Here is a 15,133-nt window from a genome sequence, read left to right as displayed (position 1 = left end):
ACTAACAGCCGTTAGAAGAACTCATGCTGACAAGGGAAAAGTCCCTATTCGGAAATCAATGTTAAGAAATCAATGTTGACAGATTGCGCCTTAAAAATAATACAGTTGATTAGTGCAGGCATCAGATGCGTCTTCTTTTGTCTGTTTGCAGCCCTTTCGGTATTGAAGGCATTTTTACTTTTTACTGTACCGCCATATTGCCATCGCAGCCCGACCTCCTCTTTTACAGACTCGCTCGATTAGTCCCTGTGAATGCAAACGGGATGCAGATTGCAAGGATGTTCATGAATCATCGGCAGATGCGGGTCATGCCACGTGTCGCATTTCTCGTGAAAAAGCGGCAAATTGCGACACTGACGCGCTCCAGTGTTACACATCGCGCCGCTTGTGTGGCAGATTGTCCGTGCAGCTGCAGGGAGACAGTGCGGCTTTTCTGAATGAGCTTAAATGAGGCCGCTGGCTCCTTTGCGATAGGAACGTCGCAAAAGCACCAGTCCTGACTGGGCAGATGCACTTTCCGGTCTCCTTCACCCCATTTCACAGCCCTTTCACCGACTAATGGGGGGCTTTGAACCAAGGATGTAAGTTTGGTTTTAGCACTGGTAGGGATCAAACCAGCTTCCTACCATAAAATTTGTAGGAACATGTCTCTACTGTCCATACTATTTTAGAGTTGGGTAATTCAGACCCAGAGAGTAAAAGTCCAGACCAAAATTTTGTTTCAACCATCCAGTTGAACATAGTTACAGTCACAGAGTACTGAACTGGTTGGTTGAAACAAAACCCCAGTCTGGACTTTTACTCTCTGGAGCTGAATTTTGGTTGGTCCTTGCCTTGACGTTACCTTGCATCCTATTGGACGGTTTCTCCCTCTAATCAGCATCTAATTGGCTTAGGTGGTAAAAGAAGGATTACAGCAACTGTTTTTTTTACTGAGACAAACATTAAAAGATAAGATGAATGCCATGTCATCTCCTTCCAGAACTCTTTCGGAGACAAAAAATCCCATAATCACCTGGAGTGACCTAAATCTAGCAAATCTGGCAAGTATTTCAGAAAATAATTTTAAGCCAGTCAGAGAAATGTCAAACCATGTGATCATTCCCTTTAAGTTCGTACAGTATAGTGCAGTGCCGGTTTCACTACAACCGACTCTATGTTTTCTTGATTTTTGTCAACCATTAATCAAGGTCAATCTACTGCACTATTAACTGATTGGGTGCCAGACTGAAAACTGCCCTGCTTAGGGTCCAAGCATCAGGGGGGATTAGGATGCACCACAGTCAGGTTTGAAATCTAGTGGTTTGGTCGTTGTGGGGAAAAACAAGAAAAATCGTTACATTACAGAGCATTCACATTATGTACAAATGTAATGCATAAAGCTTAATAGATGGAGTCCATCATTACTTGCACATAATATGGATAAAATGACAAGAAATGGCGACATCAGCCTCTTCTAACCAAGCGGCGATAAATGCTGGGGAGGGCAGAGCGGCTTCTCTGAATAACACCTGATTAAAATGTGTAGTTAGCGAAAGAGGCATTTGTGGCGGCATTACGGCTCCGCCGATTGGTCCCTTTCAGCCCTACTGCTCACCTGCCTCTATATCCAGATACAAGTCGGAACATCATTTTATAGTCCGGTTCGGTTCATCGGGCTGCCATAATGACACAAGAGTACATCTTCTCTTGAACATGGTGTCATGCACCGAGCACAAAGCCAGCCGTCAGATTAACCTTTAGCAAATGCCAAACATATCTGCCCTGTGCATAGAAAAAAGGTCTCCTTTGGCTTCAAAAAAAAACTTGTGGCTTTTTTCTCATCTTCAAGCAACTTTCGCTGTTACTGGGTTTGATACTTTCCATCCACTTAACGCGTACTTCACTGAGTAACCAGACTGGCAACCCAACTAAAGATTTTTTGTTCCAAGAATGTTTATTGAATGTTATGAATAAGCTATGAAAACATTCGAAGTGTTGAATTTTGCTGACATTCCCAGAACATTATCCCACTATATCACAACTACTAGACCTACTATGAGTAAGGTAGGACTACTACAAGTAAGGTAGGCCTACTATGAGTAAGGTCTAATATAAAACCAATCAAAGGGCAGGTAGGGCAGTGCACCAAACCTCACACCTCTAACGTTGTGAGTTCACAGTGTACATATATGGCACCATTATAAAATAATAGATTTATTATAAAGCAATATTTATATTAATGATAAAATAATATTTATCTAAATAATTAATTCAGTTAGTGGAGAAACTTAACACAGACTGGCTGGGGAGCCTCTTAGGAAAGGTTGTCCGACAAGGTATCAATAACTTTTTGGAGAACACAAGAAAATTTGTCTTAGTTTTTATTGTTATTGTGCATTTGCATATGTTCCAATGTTTAATTGTGATTTTTTTTCTGAGCAAATATAAAACTTGCTACCCAGATCATTTCTGATACCACACTTGCTTGTGTTACACCCCCTGTTTAAAAGTACACAAAAGGACTGTACAAGAGTGTTTTGGTCATAAGTTCAAATATTTAGCCACGATCACAACTGCTAGTTTTCCATATAGATGGGTGTATATCCACGGTATACCGTAATTTATGTAATATATGCTGCTCTTAATAAATAGACTTAATAACCTCTGTGGTGTTTAGAATTTTTTAATAAATAAATCGCCAAACACGTGCAGACATTCGTACCTTTTATAGGGAAATTTGAAATACTGTATTTTCGATGTTTGTTACTAATTATTGAGGAGATCGGCACGAGGAGGGCAAAACACAGAGAGCGTCGTAGGTTAATAAACGGGGGACTGAAACTGTAAAGGACCTTTTTTCCATCAAGATAACAGCAACATTTCCCTATTTTAGATACAGCCTGTATACAATGGTCATCAGAAACACATGTGGCCGAAAAGTGAACCTATAAATAAAAACGAAAGAATGATAGAGCATGCTGACATATTTCCCTCGGCGTAACAGCTTTTTCATTTCTCCTCTGAGCTCTCGGAACGTCATTGCGAATTTCCTCTAACGGCCACGTGGGGCTGACCGCTCTCACGCTCTGGAGCAGATTAAACTATGCAAACAGTTGTACGATGAAATTTCGGCCAATATTACCGTAAGAGAAGCTATACATCGGCTTCTGGTGTCAGAATATAGCATTTATAGATGCTGTAGAGCTGTATTGATAAATATACTTACTAAAGCAAAACGCTTCTGTTCCATAACGCGTCCCCTGGTTAGTAACACTTGGATAAGAATTTCCATCATCCTCACCACTTCTGTACCACCTCTACAGAAAGCTACTACTCCTATTTTGTTCTGTTTTAATTCTAGCAGGTCTTTTGCATCAATGTGTTTAGCAGACAATTTTATCAAAAGAGAGATACAACTGAAAGAGAAGGTTCAGCCATCCCCTGGGGTTAAGGAGCTTGCTTCGGGGGCCCAACTCTGACATCATTCCATATGGTTTCAACCCACACCTTTCTGAATACAGACACAGAGACTTGACCCACAGAGCCAAACACCAGCAATTGGCCATTGAATCGTGCATGAAGTGGATCCATGACAGAAGACACAGGACAAACCCTGTTGGCAAAGAGGCACGTGGTTGCATTTCAAAACTCACCGGCAGGGATAGATACAACACCCCTGTGACCCAGTCTGAACAGGACCCACGTGTCACAATTTTCACAAAGCAAGACTTTGCTGCATGACTGCATGACTGCCATTCAGAAACCACCCGCACCCGAGACCGGCGCACCCAGACACATAACCCGGCGTAAACATACGGCCGGCTGAATCGCCTTTTACACCATCAGACAGACTTATGTTTGGACGAAGCAGAAAGATGCCTTCAGCTCACATGTCTGTTGCCGGCTGTTAAACATTGTTGAGGATCCATTCAGGAATGGCAGATATGATGAGGTTTGATTTCCCTCTGAAGATTAATAAAGTACAGTCAGTCCTGCTACAATGCAGCTAATGCATTCCTGAAAAACCTTATGCACACTAAAATCGCGTACTAAAATACACATATCCAATATGGAAAATGGGGTTAGGGGAACAAGACTTCATCAATACTTGATGACTTACACCAACAAAATGAATTAAATAAGGAAACCAGTGATGCCAGTGGCCCATAATGTAATTATATTCATTTTAAATAGGAAATAATAACGCATTAATAAATTAAATCATAAACATCTCCCGTGGGTCTTATGAGAATTGACTAGTATCCGCTTCATGCAGCTGAACGTGCCGAGCTCGCTAACTTGTTGATTGCCGACAGCTGGAAGTAGGGCGCCATGCAGCAAATACTTTATGAAGCATCATTAGTCGGGCGCAATAAGCCGTAGCCACTGTGCGGTCGGGCACGGACACAAATACAGCGGATTACGCTGGCGGAGAAGCACTGCACGGAAGACAACATGGCTACACACAGGCCACGAAAACCAAATGTAAATGAATTTTAAAACGGTGCTGTGTTTTTATACGATTTTTAGATTTTTAGAATCTAAGACTTGCAATTTGTAGATGTACATAAAGTCCTATTCTTTTAGATGTAAGAGCTGTTTTTGCCTGCAACTAATGTTTCTCGCTAACACCATAACGCCTTGTAGTTGCGACTTTCTTCATTAGGTTTGCTGTGCGTGGCCATATAACAACCATGACAGTATATGGCCGTTTTACAGGACTATAGCTGCACCCTGTGTTGCAAGCACCATTCCAAGATGATAATGAACAGCATAGTGCTTCTGTAGTTTCCCCAGTCACCACATCATCGATCACCGGAACTTTTATTCGAAGTTCTGGAGTGCAGAACACAAAGCTGTGCTGGTCAACCCATTAAGTGACACAGGCAGCCACCTCGGGCGCCATTTTCTGAGGGGGCGCCAGCTTAGCAAGCCAATTTCACTTTGTCTCAGACAGGGGGCGCCAGTGAAGCTTGCCTACAGAACCATATGGGCTTCGACCATAAACCATATTTCTTCTTCACAGAGACATGAAGTTCGGCCCAACATCCCATTACGCCCAGTTCGGGACTGGTATGACAGCATTACGTAAACTCGAACTGTCCAGAAGGCAATGCGCGGATCTACTCTTCCTCGGCTCCGTTACAATAATAGGCCTATATTGTTAGCAGTTCCCTTCAATTTGCTCCCCCTCTTAGCTGTATTTTGTCTGTGTACACATACAGACCTTCCTTTTGCTTGAATTACCTGCTCAATAAATACATAGCGCACAGTTATAACATATTGCCTGCTAAAATATCAACCCGTAGCCTATATCTTCCATAACTGTTTATCCAGTGTTTATTACATAGATGTATATATGTAAATAGAGGTATAACGGTGCTGGTTTTAAGTTACTGCTGCCATGTTGATCGACTCTGTTCCGCTGACATCTTTTGAGAAGAGACAACGGGGAAATAGTGAAGAAAGCGGAACGGCGACTCCGAGCGCGGGGGTGGTAAAAGCACGGCGGTGCCGACGGCGCACGGACTGCAGGTGGCGCTGCGGCTGCGGACTTCGGGCGGCCGAGAGCCCCGGCGTGCGCGTGGAGGGACGGGGCGTGGCTGGGTGTCTGGTGACGCGATTAAATTTCCTGGCTCTGTGGGGCCTCTTTATTACCGGCGAAGGTGTGTGAGTGTGTGTGTGCGTGCAGCTGGGAGGCTGCGCATCGGCACGTTTTCCGGGGGCGCCGTCCGCCGCCGATCAACAGTTTGCGTGGAGCGTTCGTCGACATGGTGAGCGATAAAAACGATGATCAGGGGTCGCGGGGGCGGGGAAAAGCGGCGGTAAGCTGTCTGGTTATAGTAAGTTAGCGAGGTAGCTATATATTGTAAATTACAACGAAAAACCGAGGCATATTTAAGCAGAACCGAAGGTTTCCATTGATGCTTTTTTAATTGTGCCGTTTGGACGGCGACGACCACGTAAAAGAGGAGGAAGAAGGGAGGCATAAGGCAATCGTGAGTAATCTTACTGGTTAGCGCCTGCTGGCTAACCAGCTAACCAGCTAGTCGGTAGTGGTCTCTGAACTGGGACGTGGGGGACCTGTGGCAGCCGCCGGGAAGCGTTTATTTAAAGTGTGGCACCTTACCGGCGTAATATAAGATCATGATGTATAAGTTCAATAGTAAGCGGAAACAATGTAACATTAAGTGACGCCCAAACATACACAGTAAATGTATCGTGGGTGGATACATAGTCTAGTGTGATGTTTGGGTCGGATGGGAGTTAGAATACGCTGATACACGATGAAAACGGAGCTGTGGATATTAGTATTACAGTGGCCAGGCGGGGCAGGCTTCTCTAAGTCTAAATGGTTAATTTTCCTCCCGCTGAAAAATAAAACCGACCTTTGGGAAGTTTGTCCGAAAAGTGAATGCAGTCCTGTGCCTTATAAACAACGAAGTGGCCTCCATGATCAGTCTCTATGCTAAATATCACTGGCAGCAGGCGGTCTGTGTTTGTACCCGAAAGCCTCACAGGATGTCATGCTCAGGATTTCCAGCCTATTCTGGGATCATTGCCTTAGTTTCTGTCGGATTCCTTTGACATTTTAGCAGCTTAAATTCACGCCCTTAACACCAACGGCATCGTTTGAACGTTGACAACTTGGCTCTGGTAAAGGTTTAATATTTCCGCGTATTATAGTAATAATTAGCCTTATAGTTGAATTACTACAAAGATATTTACTGTGCATCGCAGAAATGTCATTGTGTAAGCGGAAGCGCTGCAGTACGGCTGCTCAGGGGCTTGTGAGAATTTCTTTTAACTTTGTAATCTTACTTATCTAGATCAGTTTATCGTGGTTTATGCTTTCTTTTTTATTTTGAAGTAGGCATACCTTGTTTAAGGGCTTCTTTCAGGAAATCTTTTCTTCCCTACCAGACTGCGCTCAGGCAACAATATCATGTTAGTTTTATAGGGAATGAGCCGATGTCTGGGACGTAAACCAGCAACCTTGTGACAACTGGGAAATCTTGCAGGCCGTGCCTGGATCTGTCTGCGCCCTTATGCATCAGGGACCCAATAGTGAGAGTGAGTGTGTGTCCGGATGTGGGAGTGGGTTCACACATATCAGATCAGGACAGGTGACATCAGATCAGATCTCCAACAGAGCTGTCCTATCAGATGACAGACAATATGGGTGGTTCTTTATACAGTCTGGGCAATGGGGGGAGGGGGGTTCCAGAGGGAGGGGCTCAAGGAGAAGCAAAAGCAGCTGCTTCAGACAGCAGGACGTCCAGCCTGTGACACTGTGGTTGGATTGGGTGGGTATGTGTGCTGGCCCCTCCACTCACCTTGGAGTACCTCCTTGGTAACCATGGCAGCGGTGCCTGATAATGGGCCAAATGTCACTGTCCAGGTGCCACCATGAATAGACCTGGAGGTTTTTATTTGGACAGTGAGCTGGGCTGGGCTGGGCTGGGATGGGGGGTGGATTGGGGGCAGGCAGTCAGCAGGCTGTGTCTTCTAACTGACCACGCCTGTCCTCATTCACCAAGACTGTGTGGAGAGCTTTTCTAGACGTTTCCCATGATAGACATCCGTGAGAGTCCTGATGTATATTCTACGCTCCAGTGACGTTGTACCCGGAGATGGAAACTCCTGTGTGTGTGTGTGTGTGTGTGTGTGTGTGTGTGTGTGTGTGGCTGTCTCCCCAAGGTGTTTACTCTGCTAGGGTGTGTAAAATAAACCGCCTATTTCTGGTCAACTTACTCAAACATTCAGGACTGGGAATGAATTGTTAAGGATCCTGGAAGCTGATGTCTCAGAGCTGCCCCCTCCATGCCAGGGACTGTGATTTAGGGTTAAGTTCAGCTTAACGATTAATGACCTGGCTCAGTTGTGATGGAGATGGGGGGGCTGATCCTGAAAAAATGGCCTGGCCTCCTCCTACCCCGGGATTCACTTTAGCTGATGTCGGCTCTCCTGTTTGTTTTGCTGTATGTGCCCAGTTTGAGTGCTTGTATGCTTAATCACTTTCTTCAAACAGGAAGTGATGTCATCAGTTTGTTTAATTGGGTTTCCTCTGGTATTGTTGTTTTCCTCTGGCATAGTGTTTCAGTGATGTTTCTAAGAGGCAAAGTAATTATTTGGTTCCTACTGCACAGCTGTTTCCTGAGGTATGAGGGGCGTCATCCTCTGTGAAATCGGCACAGCTGCATGACACTGTATCTGTTTCTTAGCTTTCGCTGTTCTGTGTCTCCTCTCCCACAGAGGCAGGACCGGGGCTGACCCAGCATAGGCAGCATCTCCAGGATGGCTACGGCTCGGCCGAGCGGCTGAACGGGCCTGGCAGCGGCGGCCAGTGAGCATGGGCGAGCGGACGGGGGGCCCCAGCTGGCCCGGGGTCCCCACGGCAGTGCTCTACGGTTCCCTGTCGCTCTTCGTCTCCATCCTGCACAATGTGTTCCTCCTGTACTACGTGGAGACTTTCGTGTCCATCTACAAGATCGACAAGATCTCCTTCTGGGTGGGAGAGGTGAGGACCGTGACATTCTCCCCTCACCAGTTCCATGTACATTTCCACAAAAATGTACTGAGGGCAGAACGAAATATGATTGGTTCAGAGAGATAACCAGTCAAATTGTAGAGGAGGTGGGTCCAAGACATCTGATTGGTTGATCTGACATCTGACCAAGATCTGATTGGTTCAAAAAGATAACCAATCATTTTTCATTCTGCCTTTTCATTTTTTGTTAAAAATAAAAGTAAAACTCCCATGAGCCTATGGCAGCACTTTAACACGAGATGCTCCCCCCCCCCCTTCCCTCCTTGCCAGACTGTGTTCCTGATCTGGAACAGCCTGAATGACCCCCTCTTCGGCTGGTTCAGTGACCGCTCCTTCCTCGGCTCGCAGGAGTAAGCTCTCGCCGCCTTCCGTGCTGTCGGCTGTGTAGATAGACGCGCCGTGCGGTAGAGGCAGTAACGGCATGAATGGCGACCGCCTGAGATTCCAGCATGTGGTAGAGGCTGGGGGGGGCAGAGTGGTGATATGCAGGGGGTGGGCATACAGGGGAGTCCAGCTGCAGTGCAGGGGTGTCCGTCGCTCTTGGGAAGTTTGCTCCTCAAGGTCCTGAGCGACACCTAAGCTGGGGCTGCATCCCCTGCTCTCTGTTGCCCCCTGCAGGTCAGGCACCCAGCTGACCTCCCCTGAGGTGGTTCTGAAGAGGGTGCAGGCCCTGTCCTGGAGCGGACCCCTGTTTGCGCTCTCCTTCCTGGCCTTCTGGGTGGCATGGGCCCCCCCGGCACTGCAGTTCCTTGCCTGCCTCTGTCTGTACGACGGCTTCCTGACTGCAGTGGACCTGAACCACAACGCGCTGCTGGCTGACCTGGCCGTGTCAACGGCCGACCGCACGCGCCTGAACTTCCACGGCTCGATCTTCAGCGCCCTGGGCTCACTCTCAGTCTTCCTGTCTCATGGCTTCTGGGACAAGGCGGACCTGTTCCCCTTCCGGCTCTTCTGTGTGGTTCTGGCCGGCATGTCGGCGCTGGGTTTCACGGTTGTCTCCCACCTGCTCCGACGCCGCTTCCAGAGTGGGGCCCGGCCGCGGTGGAGCGAGGCAGAGGCCCTGAAGGAGTATGTAGGACTCGTCACATGACCGGTCACATGGGGGGGGTGTGTCCACGTGGCTTTGAATGACAGGCCTGTGCATGTTCCTGCTGTCCCACTCAGGCTGTGTGTGGATGCCGCCCCTCTGGCCCATGACAAGCCCGTCACCCTGGGCCAGTACCTAAGGCAGCTGTCCAGGCACAGGAACTTCCTGTGGTTCGTGTCCATGAACCTGGTTCAGGTGTGTTGCCATGGTGACGCTATCAGGGTGGTGTTGAGTCACATGTTCCAGCCTCAAATGACACTATGATTATACCAAAGCTATAGACCTTGTCCTGTGTTGCCTAGAAACATTTTTTAGCTGTTTATGGTTGTTTAAGAAAGCTGTACAAAATGGCGCAGCTGTCTAATTGCCTGTCCCAGTGGGATGAGGCTGGTGTTTAGTTTGGAATCTCCCTTCCCTCACCTTTTGCTCTCGTCGCCCCTCCCTTCAGGTGTTCCACTGCCACTTTAACAGTAACTTCTTCCCCCTGTTCCTGGAGCACCTTCTTTCAGACAAGATCTCGGCCTCCACCAGTTCCTTCTTGCTAGGTAAGAATTCCTTCGGGGGGGGGGTTCTTGTGGGTTCTTGGAGGTGCCTCGGGGTTAGATAACTGGGCCTTCATGGAGGTGCTTCAGACATTTTGTATCCTGGTGGGGGGAACCAGGGGGCTGGGCTTCTCTCCAGCTCAGCAGTACAGCACCGCCTTGGGGGATGAGAGACACCCTGAACTGTCCACACACACACACACACACACACACACACACACACACACACACACACACACACACACACACACACACCAGGGTGCAGATCGCAAGAAAGAGAATGGAGGGGGGAGGGGGGCTTTTTTTGTCTACATTATCTCTGATTATGGAGGTACATTTCAGTTGTTTGAAAGGTGCTATATAAATACATTTTGATTGGTCGATTGATGCGCTCCACCCCCCTGTGCCGACAGGGATCTCATACATCGCCCCCCACATCAACAACCTGTACTTCCTGACGTTATGCCGGCGATTCGGGGTCTACAGCGTCATCCGCTGGCTCTTCGTCCTCAAGCTGGCCTTGAGCGCCGTCATGCTGCTGGCCGGCACCGACCACGTCTACCTGCTGTGCCTCTTCATCGCCAGGTGAGGCGCCATCCTCCCGGCCCGGCTCCTCCCGCACTGGCCGGCCGGGCGTCTCCGTGGTGCGTTCGGAGCTCCTGTGGACTGGTACGGCACCGCAGTACGGTCCAGTCAAACCACTGTAAATTCAGAATATGTGGGCATGGTGTGACACGAAATCGCGGTTGTCCAAGACTTCCAAAATGACTTTACACAGAAGACAACGTGCAAAACAGTAATAAACAAACAAACACGCAAATGTGCTGCATGCAGTGAGACTTTTGATGAGGGCTGCGCAGTGGCTTTGTGCAGTTTCTGCTTAGAGACCGCTTGCAGTGAAAGAAGAATGTTTAAAAAAGTGTATAGAGTCCACTTCTTACGCAAAGGTGAAGAAAATGTTCTCTGCTGTGAGAAATCCCCCTCACTTGGCAAAGCCCCCCTAGTACAAGCTTCAGCGTGGGATATTTGGGGGTGGGGGTGGTGACCCACAGGGACACTGATGTGAAACAGACTGGGAGGGGGGCCTGAAGGCTGGTTGGTGCCCGACAGGCGGCGGGGGAGAATCTGGCACATTGAGTGTAATGAACTCCTCCTGTGTCCCAAAAGCTAAGGAGAGGGTGGTCTGTCCCGTGGTCTGTCCCGCAGTAACCGCGTCTTCACGGAGGGAACCTGCAAGCTGCTCAACCTGGTGGTGACAGACCTGGTGGACGAGGACCTGGTCCTGAACCGACGGCAGCAGGCCGCCTCGGCGCTGCTCTTTGGAATGGTGGCGCTGGTCACCAAACCGGGCCAGACCATTGCTCCGCTCGCGGGGACCTGGCTGCTCTGCTTGTACACAGGTCAGTGGAGTGTGTGTGAAGGGGCGGAGCTAAAGCCACAGACCTCATTTGTGGGTGGAGTCTATGCAGTATAAGAGTCATCTTTCAATCCATCATAAAAGCCCTGCAGATGGTAGTAATTAGACTGAAACGATGGATCCAAATCTATTTTTATTGTTTTGTCCATTCCCCGCCCCCCACCTTCCCAGCTGACAGTCGCATTCAGAGGTTTGTGCCCATAAAACCTCAGACGTCTTTCATGGGGAGTCCTGCCCCAGGCTGTCTGACAGCCCAGCTGTGTTTCTTCCCCAAATTAAAAGCCGCAGGGCTTAAATTCTGCGACCGCAGTCAGTTTCGCATAATGCCAGTGCTCAGAAGATGGAGACGGAAGGGAAAAGGGGGGAGCCGGTTCGGATTTCTGCCTTCGCTAAGACCGCTCCTAATGCACAGGGTGGGGCCCTGCATTGTTTTACCCTGAGGGATGTCATAACCAGTGCCGGCGTGGGTTCTGGTCCCATCTTCATGGCAAAGACCTTTCAGCTCTAATGCATTTCTAGAGGATATCACTAATTCAGTTCTAACTACTTAGAGTGCAGATTCTTTATCAGAAATTCAGTTGTAGCTAGTTATAATGTCTTTCCGAGATCAGAAATTTGACTTTAACTAGTCAAAATTGATACCAGAAATTCTATTTTAACTAGTTGAAAATCCAATTTCTGATACTAGGAATTTGTTTGTAATTAGCAATGATTCAATTTGAATTCCTGATATCAGAAATCAGCATTTTTAACTAGGTCAAATTCCAGCTCATTGAAATTAATGAGAAAACGTTCTGAATGTCACTTGCAAAATTAGAATTTCCAGTATGAAGAACCGGCGTTTTAACTAGCTATGACTGAATTTTTTATATCAAGAATCTGCATTCTAACTAATTAGAAATTAATTTGTGATATCCTCTAAAACGGCTTGCCGTACGCCTTCCTCCCTAACTTCCTCCCAGGCTACGACATCTTCGAGCGCGACCCCATGCAGGACGCCGTAGCTGTACGGGCCGCACCCAGCCCAGGGGCAGAGGTCACGGTTAAGGTGGCACTCCGCCAGGGCTGCTTCTACCTGCTGGTCCTGGTGCCCATCACCTGCGCCCTGCTGCAGCTGCTAGCCTGGTCCCGCTTCACACTACACGGCCGGCGGCTGCAGACCGTCAAGGCTCTCCGTCAGGACCCGCACAACTGCCGCCCTATGGATGTCAAGGCTGTGTGAGCGCCGCCCTTGTGGCCAGAAGGTGAATAAGTTAAGCTGGTGAGGGGGATTGAGCTTGCTAAGAGATTGGTGACTGAAACGGGATAGTAGCCTTCCACAGAGAGACAATTCTGCCACAACACCCTCTCTGACTCCCCTAATGGATATGCTGCAGGGTGGGGTTGCTAGGGAACGGTAAACCTCTGTTTTTTAACTTTTAAACCAACATACAGAACAGTATTTATGAGACATTCCAGGCATTTTTGCCCAAGTACAACCAACCAGCTGGTCGGTGGGGGCATTGCATTCTCACCCTGCTCTAAAACTAGCACCGGGTCTACATTTGGTTTTTCTGCACTATTGGAGCAGAAGCATGTCATCAAGCTGAAGTGCAGTTGTCATTTTGATTGCTATTGCCAAAAATTTTATGATTTCATGTTTCATGATTTAAAAACTTAAATTGTGTGGAGTTTTATACAGATTTAGGAAAATATTTTCTTAATATTTTGAAGGTAATGACTGAACTGAGGAAAGAAGGAAAGACTTCATACATTACTTGCCTCCACAAACCTCAAATGTTTTTATGTTCTCTGTATGTGTGTGATCACATGGATGCCAGTAAAGTTCTCTTTAAATTGTGGTTTTAGGGGCGGCGGTTAAAATAACAAACCTGTGTGGTAATGACATTCCTCACCTAGTGGACGTCTCCAAGTCTGCTTCACTGCCGTTCGTTTATGCCTGTAACCGATCAGGGTCGATCCAGGTGTTTTATAATGTCTGAGTTTTAAAATGGAAAATTTTGCAAATGTATATTTTTACAAACTAACCCTGCCCGGTGTTTTGCAGTGATGTAAAATATCTACGCAGACATCCGAAGACACGTAAAACGTTTTAAGCGTTGCTTTTCAGCATCAGGTTTACCAGTCCACGTCCACAATTTGATACTGAGCGATAAAATCTGTCCAATGTGCCACCCGTCTTACGATTTTAATGCTAATAAATCATACTGTACCTCATTACCTGTGTGATTATTTATTTTTTATTCTTCTGACTTGGTAAGGTCTTTATTGGGTGGAAATTACTTTGACAAACTCCCTGATTGAGAATAGCTGTTTCTGGGATCCAAGAGATTCATTTGTATTTTTTTCCTGCCTTTGTAGTGCTTAAAACAAGAATGATGGGCGAGTTCTCTTTAAATGTACGATGTCCAGGCTTATATCAGATGCAAACAGAAATCACCCATTTTCCAGTCCTTAGTCCAAATGGACTGTATGTTGTAGTTTTGAGTATTTCCCCCAGGGACGTGCTAACTTTCTGACATGAAAATGCAGGTAATAAGGTGACAGATTCCTTTGGGAAGCTGAGGAAATATGCCACTTCCAGGAAAAGTACTGAGGAGAAGACTAAGCACTTTGTCATACACTTGCATATGACCATTTGATGCACATCAAGGACAAAGATTGTGATGATTTCATGAGAAATGTGAACTTAAATTGTATCTATGTTCAACTCAGAGCTCTCTAATTAATTCAAGCTACGTGTAATTTCTATGAAAACAAACTATGAATGTCATTCGCACGCAACATGATAATCATACATTATTTCATTGCCTTTGAAAAAACGAGGAGTAAACTTCACAAGTGGCGTCTTCCTCTCCTGTCGTGAAACAGCACAAAGGCTGCCGGAACTGTAATTCCTGGACCGATGGCCCCACCTTATGGCAGCTTGTTACCTTAGCTTTACTTTAGCTTTACTTTAGCTTTGCAGCTGGCGTCCTTCCTACGTCCTACAAATACAGGATTTTTCACATAAAATGAAGATTAATTTTCAAATAAATTTTCATTGAAATCCCAATGATTTATATGTGAATCCACAATAAGTACAGTCATTAGAAGGGAGGTATTTTCCTTTCATCACAGTCTGTGTTTTTCTCATGAATTGACATTGACACTGGGTATTTAAGCAGGCTTTCTGTTGTATGTAATAACTCTGAACCATGATACATTGTCACATTTAAATCCCACATCCCATAGCATGTGTCAATTTAAATAAATGTCACTGTGGGAGAAGTTGGAAATCCTCAGCTTTACAGGAGCAAACTGCTTTGTCCTCAGGATTCACAGAGCAGGTTCAACAAAGACCTCAGATGTGAGGTTGCTATGGCTACACACAAAGGAAAACAAACAGCATGGCAGAGTGTGAGGGAAGTATCAGTACCAGATTAAACTTGGTTTCCATAGGAACCTGAGGGGATGCGTCACAAATGGGTATCACAGCCTTTCTTCTTAGGATAGAAAGGAGGATTTTAAAAAATGGTTTAAGACTTCCTGTTTCATGTGCCCCAGTGTCCCCG

General features: G+C 46.7%; 1 protein-coding gene across 2 annotated transcripts; it reads left to right on the top strand.

Annotated features, from left to right (window-relative positions):
• The first annotated feature begins 5,566 nt into the window (after positions 1-5,566).
• On the top strand, positions 5,567-13,796 carry mfsd13a (major facilitator superfamily domain containing 13A). 2 transcript variants are annotated; one of them, XM_023820199.2, is made up of 9 exons: positions 5,567-5,756; positions 8,239-8,503; positions 8,804-8,883; positions 9,152-9,601; positions 9,698-9,815; positions 10,069-10,165; positions 10,576-10,747; positions 11,369-11,562; positions 12,542-13,796. In XM_023820199.2, exons 2-9 carry the CDS (start codon positions 8,336-8,338, stop codon positions 12,799-12,801), a joined length of 1,539 nt encoding a protein of 512 aa, XP_023675967.2. In that variant the 5' UTR covers positions 5,567-5,756; positions 8,239-8,335; the 3' UTR covers positions 12,802-13,796. The 2 variants fall into 2 exon arrangements, with proteins under 2 accessions (XP_023675967.2, XP_023675968.2); XM_023820200.2 differs by lacking the exon at positions 5,567-5,756 and adding an exon at positions 5,789-5,981.
• The last annotated feature ends 1,337 nt before the right edge of the window (positions 13,797-15,133 follow it).

The sequence above is a fragment of the Paramormyrops kingsleyae genome, chromosome 20 (assembly GCF_048594095.1).
Source record: "Paramormyrops kingsleyae isolate MSU_618 chromosome 20, PKINGS_0.4, whole genome shotgun sequence".
Taxonomy (NCBI): domain Eukaryota; kingdom Metazoa; phylum Chordata; class Actinopteri; order Osteoglossiformes; family Mormyridae; genus Paramormyrops; species Paramormyrops kingsleyae.
This window is presented reverse-complemented; position numbering and strand designations above follow the sequence as displayed.

Coding starts and splice junctions, on each gene's coding strand:
- mfsd13a (XM_023820199.2), top strand. CDS start 8,336: ATGGGCGAGCGGACGGGGGGCCCCAGCTGGCCCGGGGTCCCCACGGCA. Junction 8,504..8,803: donor TCTCCTTCTGGGTGGGAGAG/GTGAGGACCGTG, acceptor CCTCCTTGCCAG/ACTGTGTTCCTGATCTGGAA. Junction 9,816..10,068: donor TGTCCATGAACCTGGTTCAG/GTGTGTTGCCAT, acceptor CCCTCCCTTCAG/GTGTTCCACTGCCACTTTAA.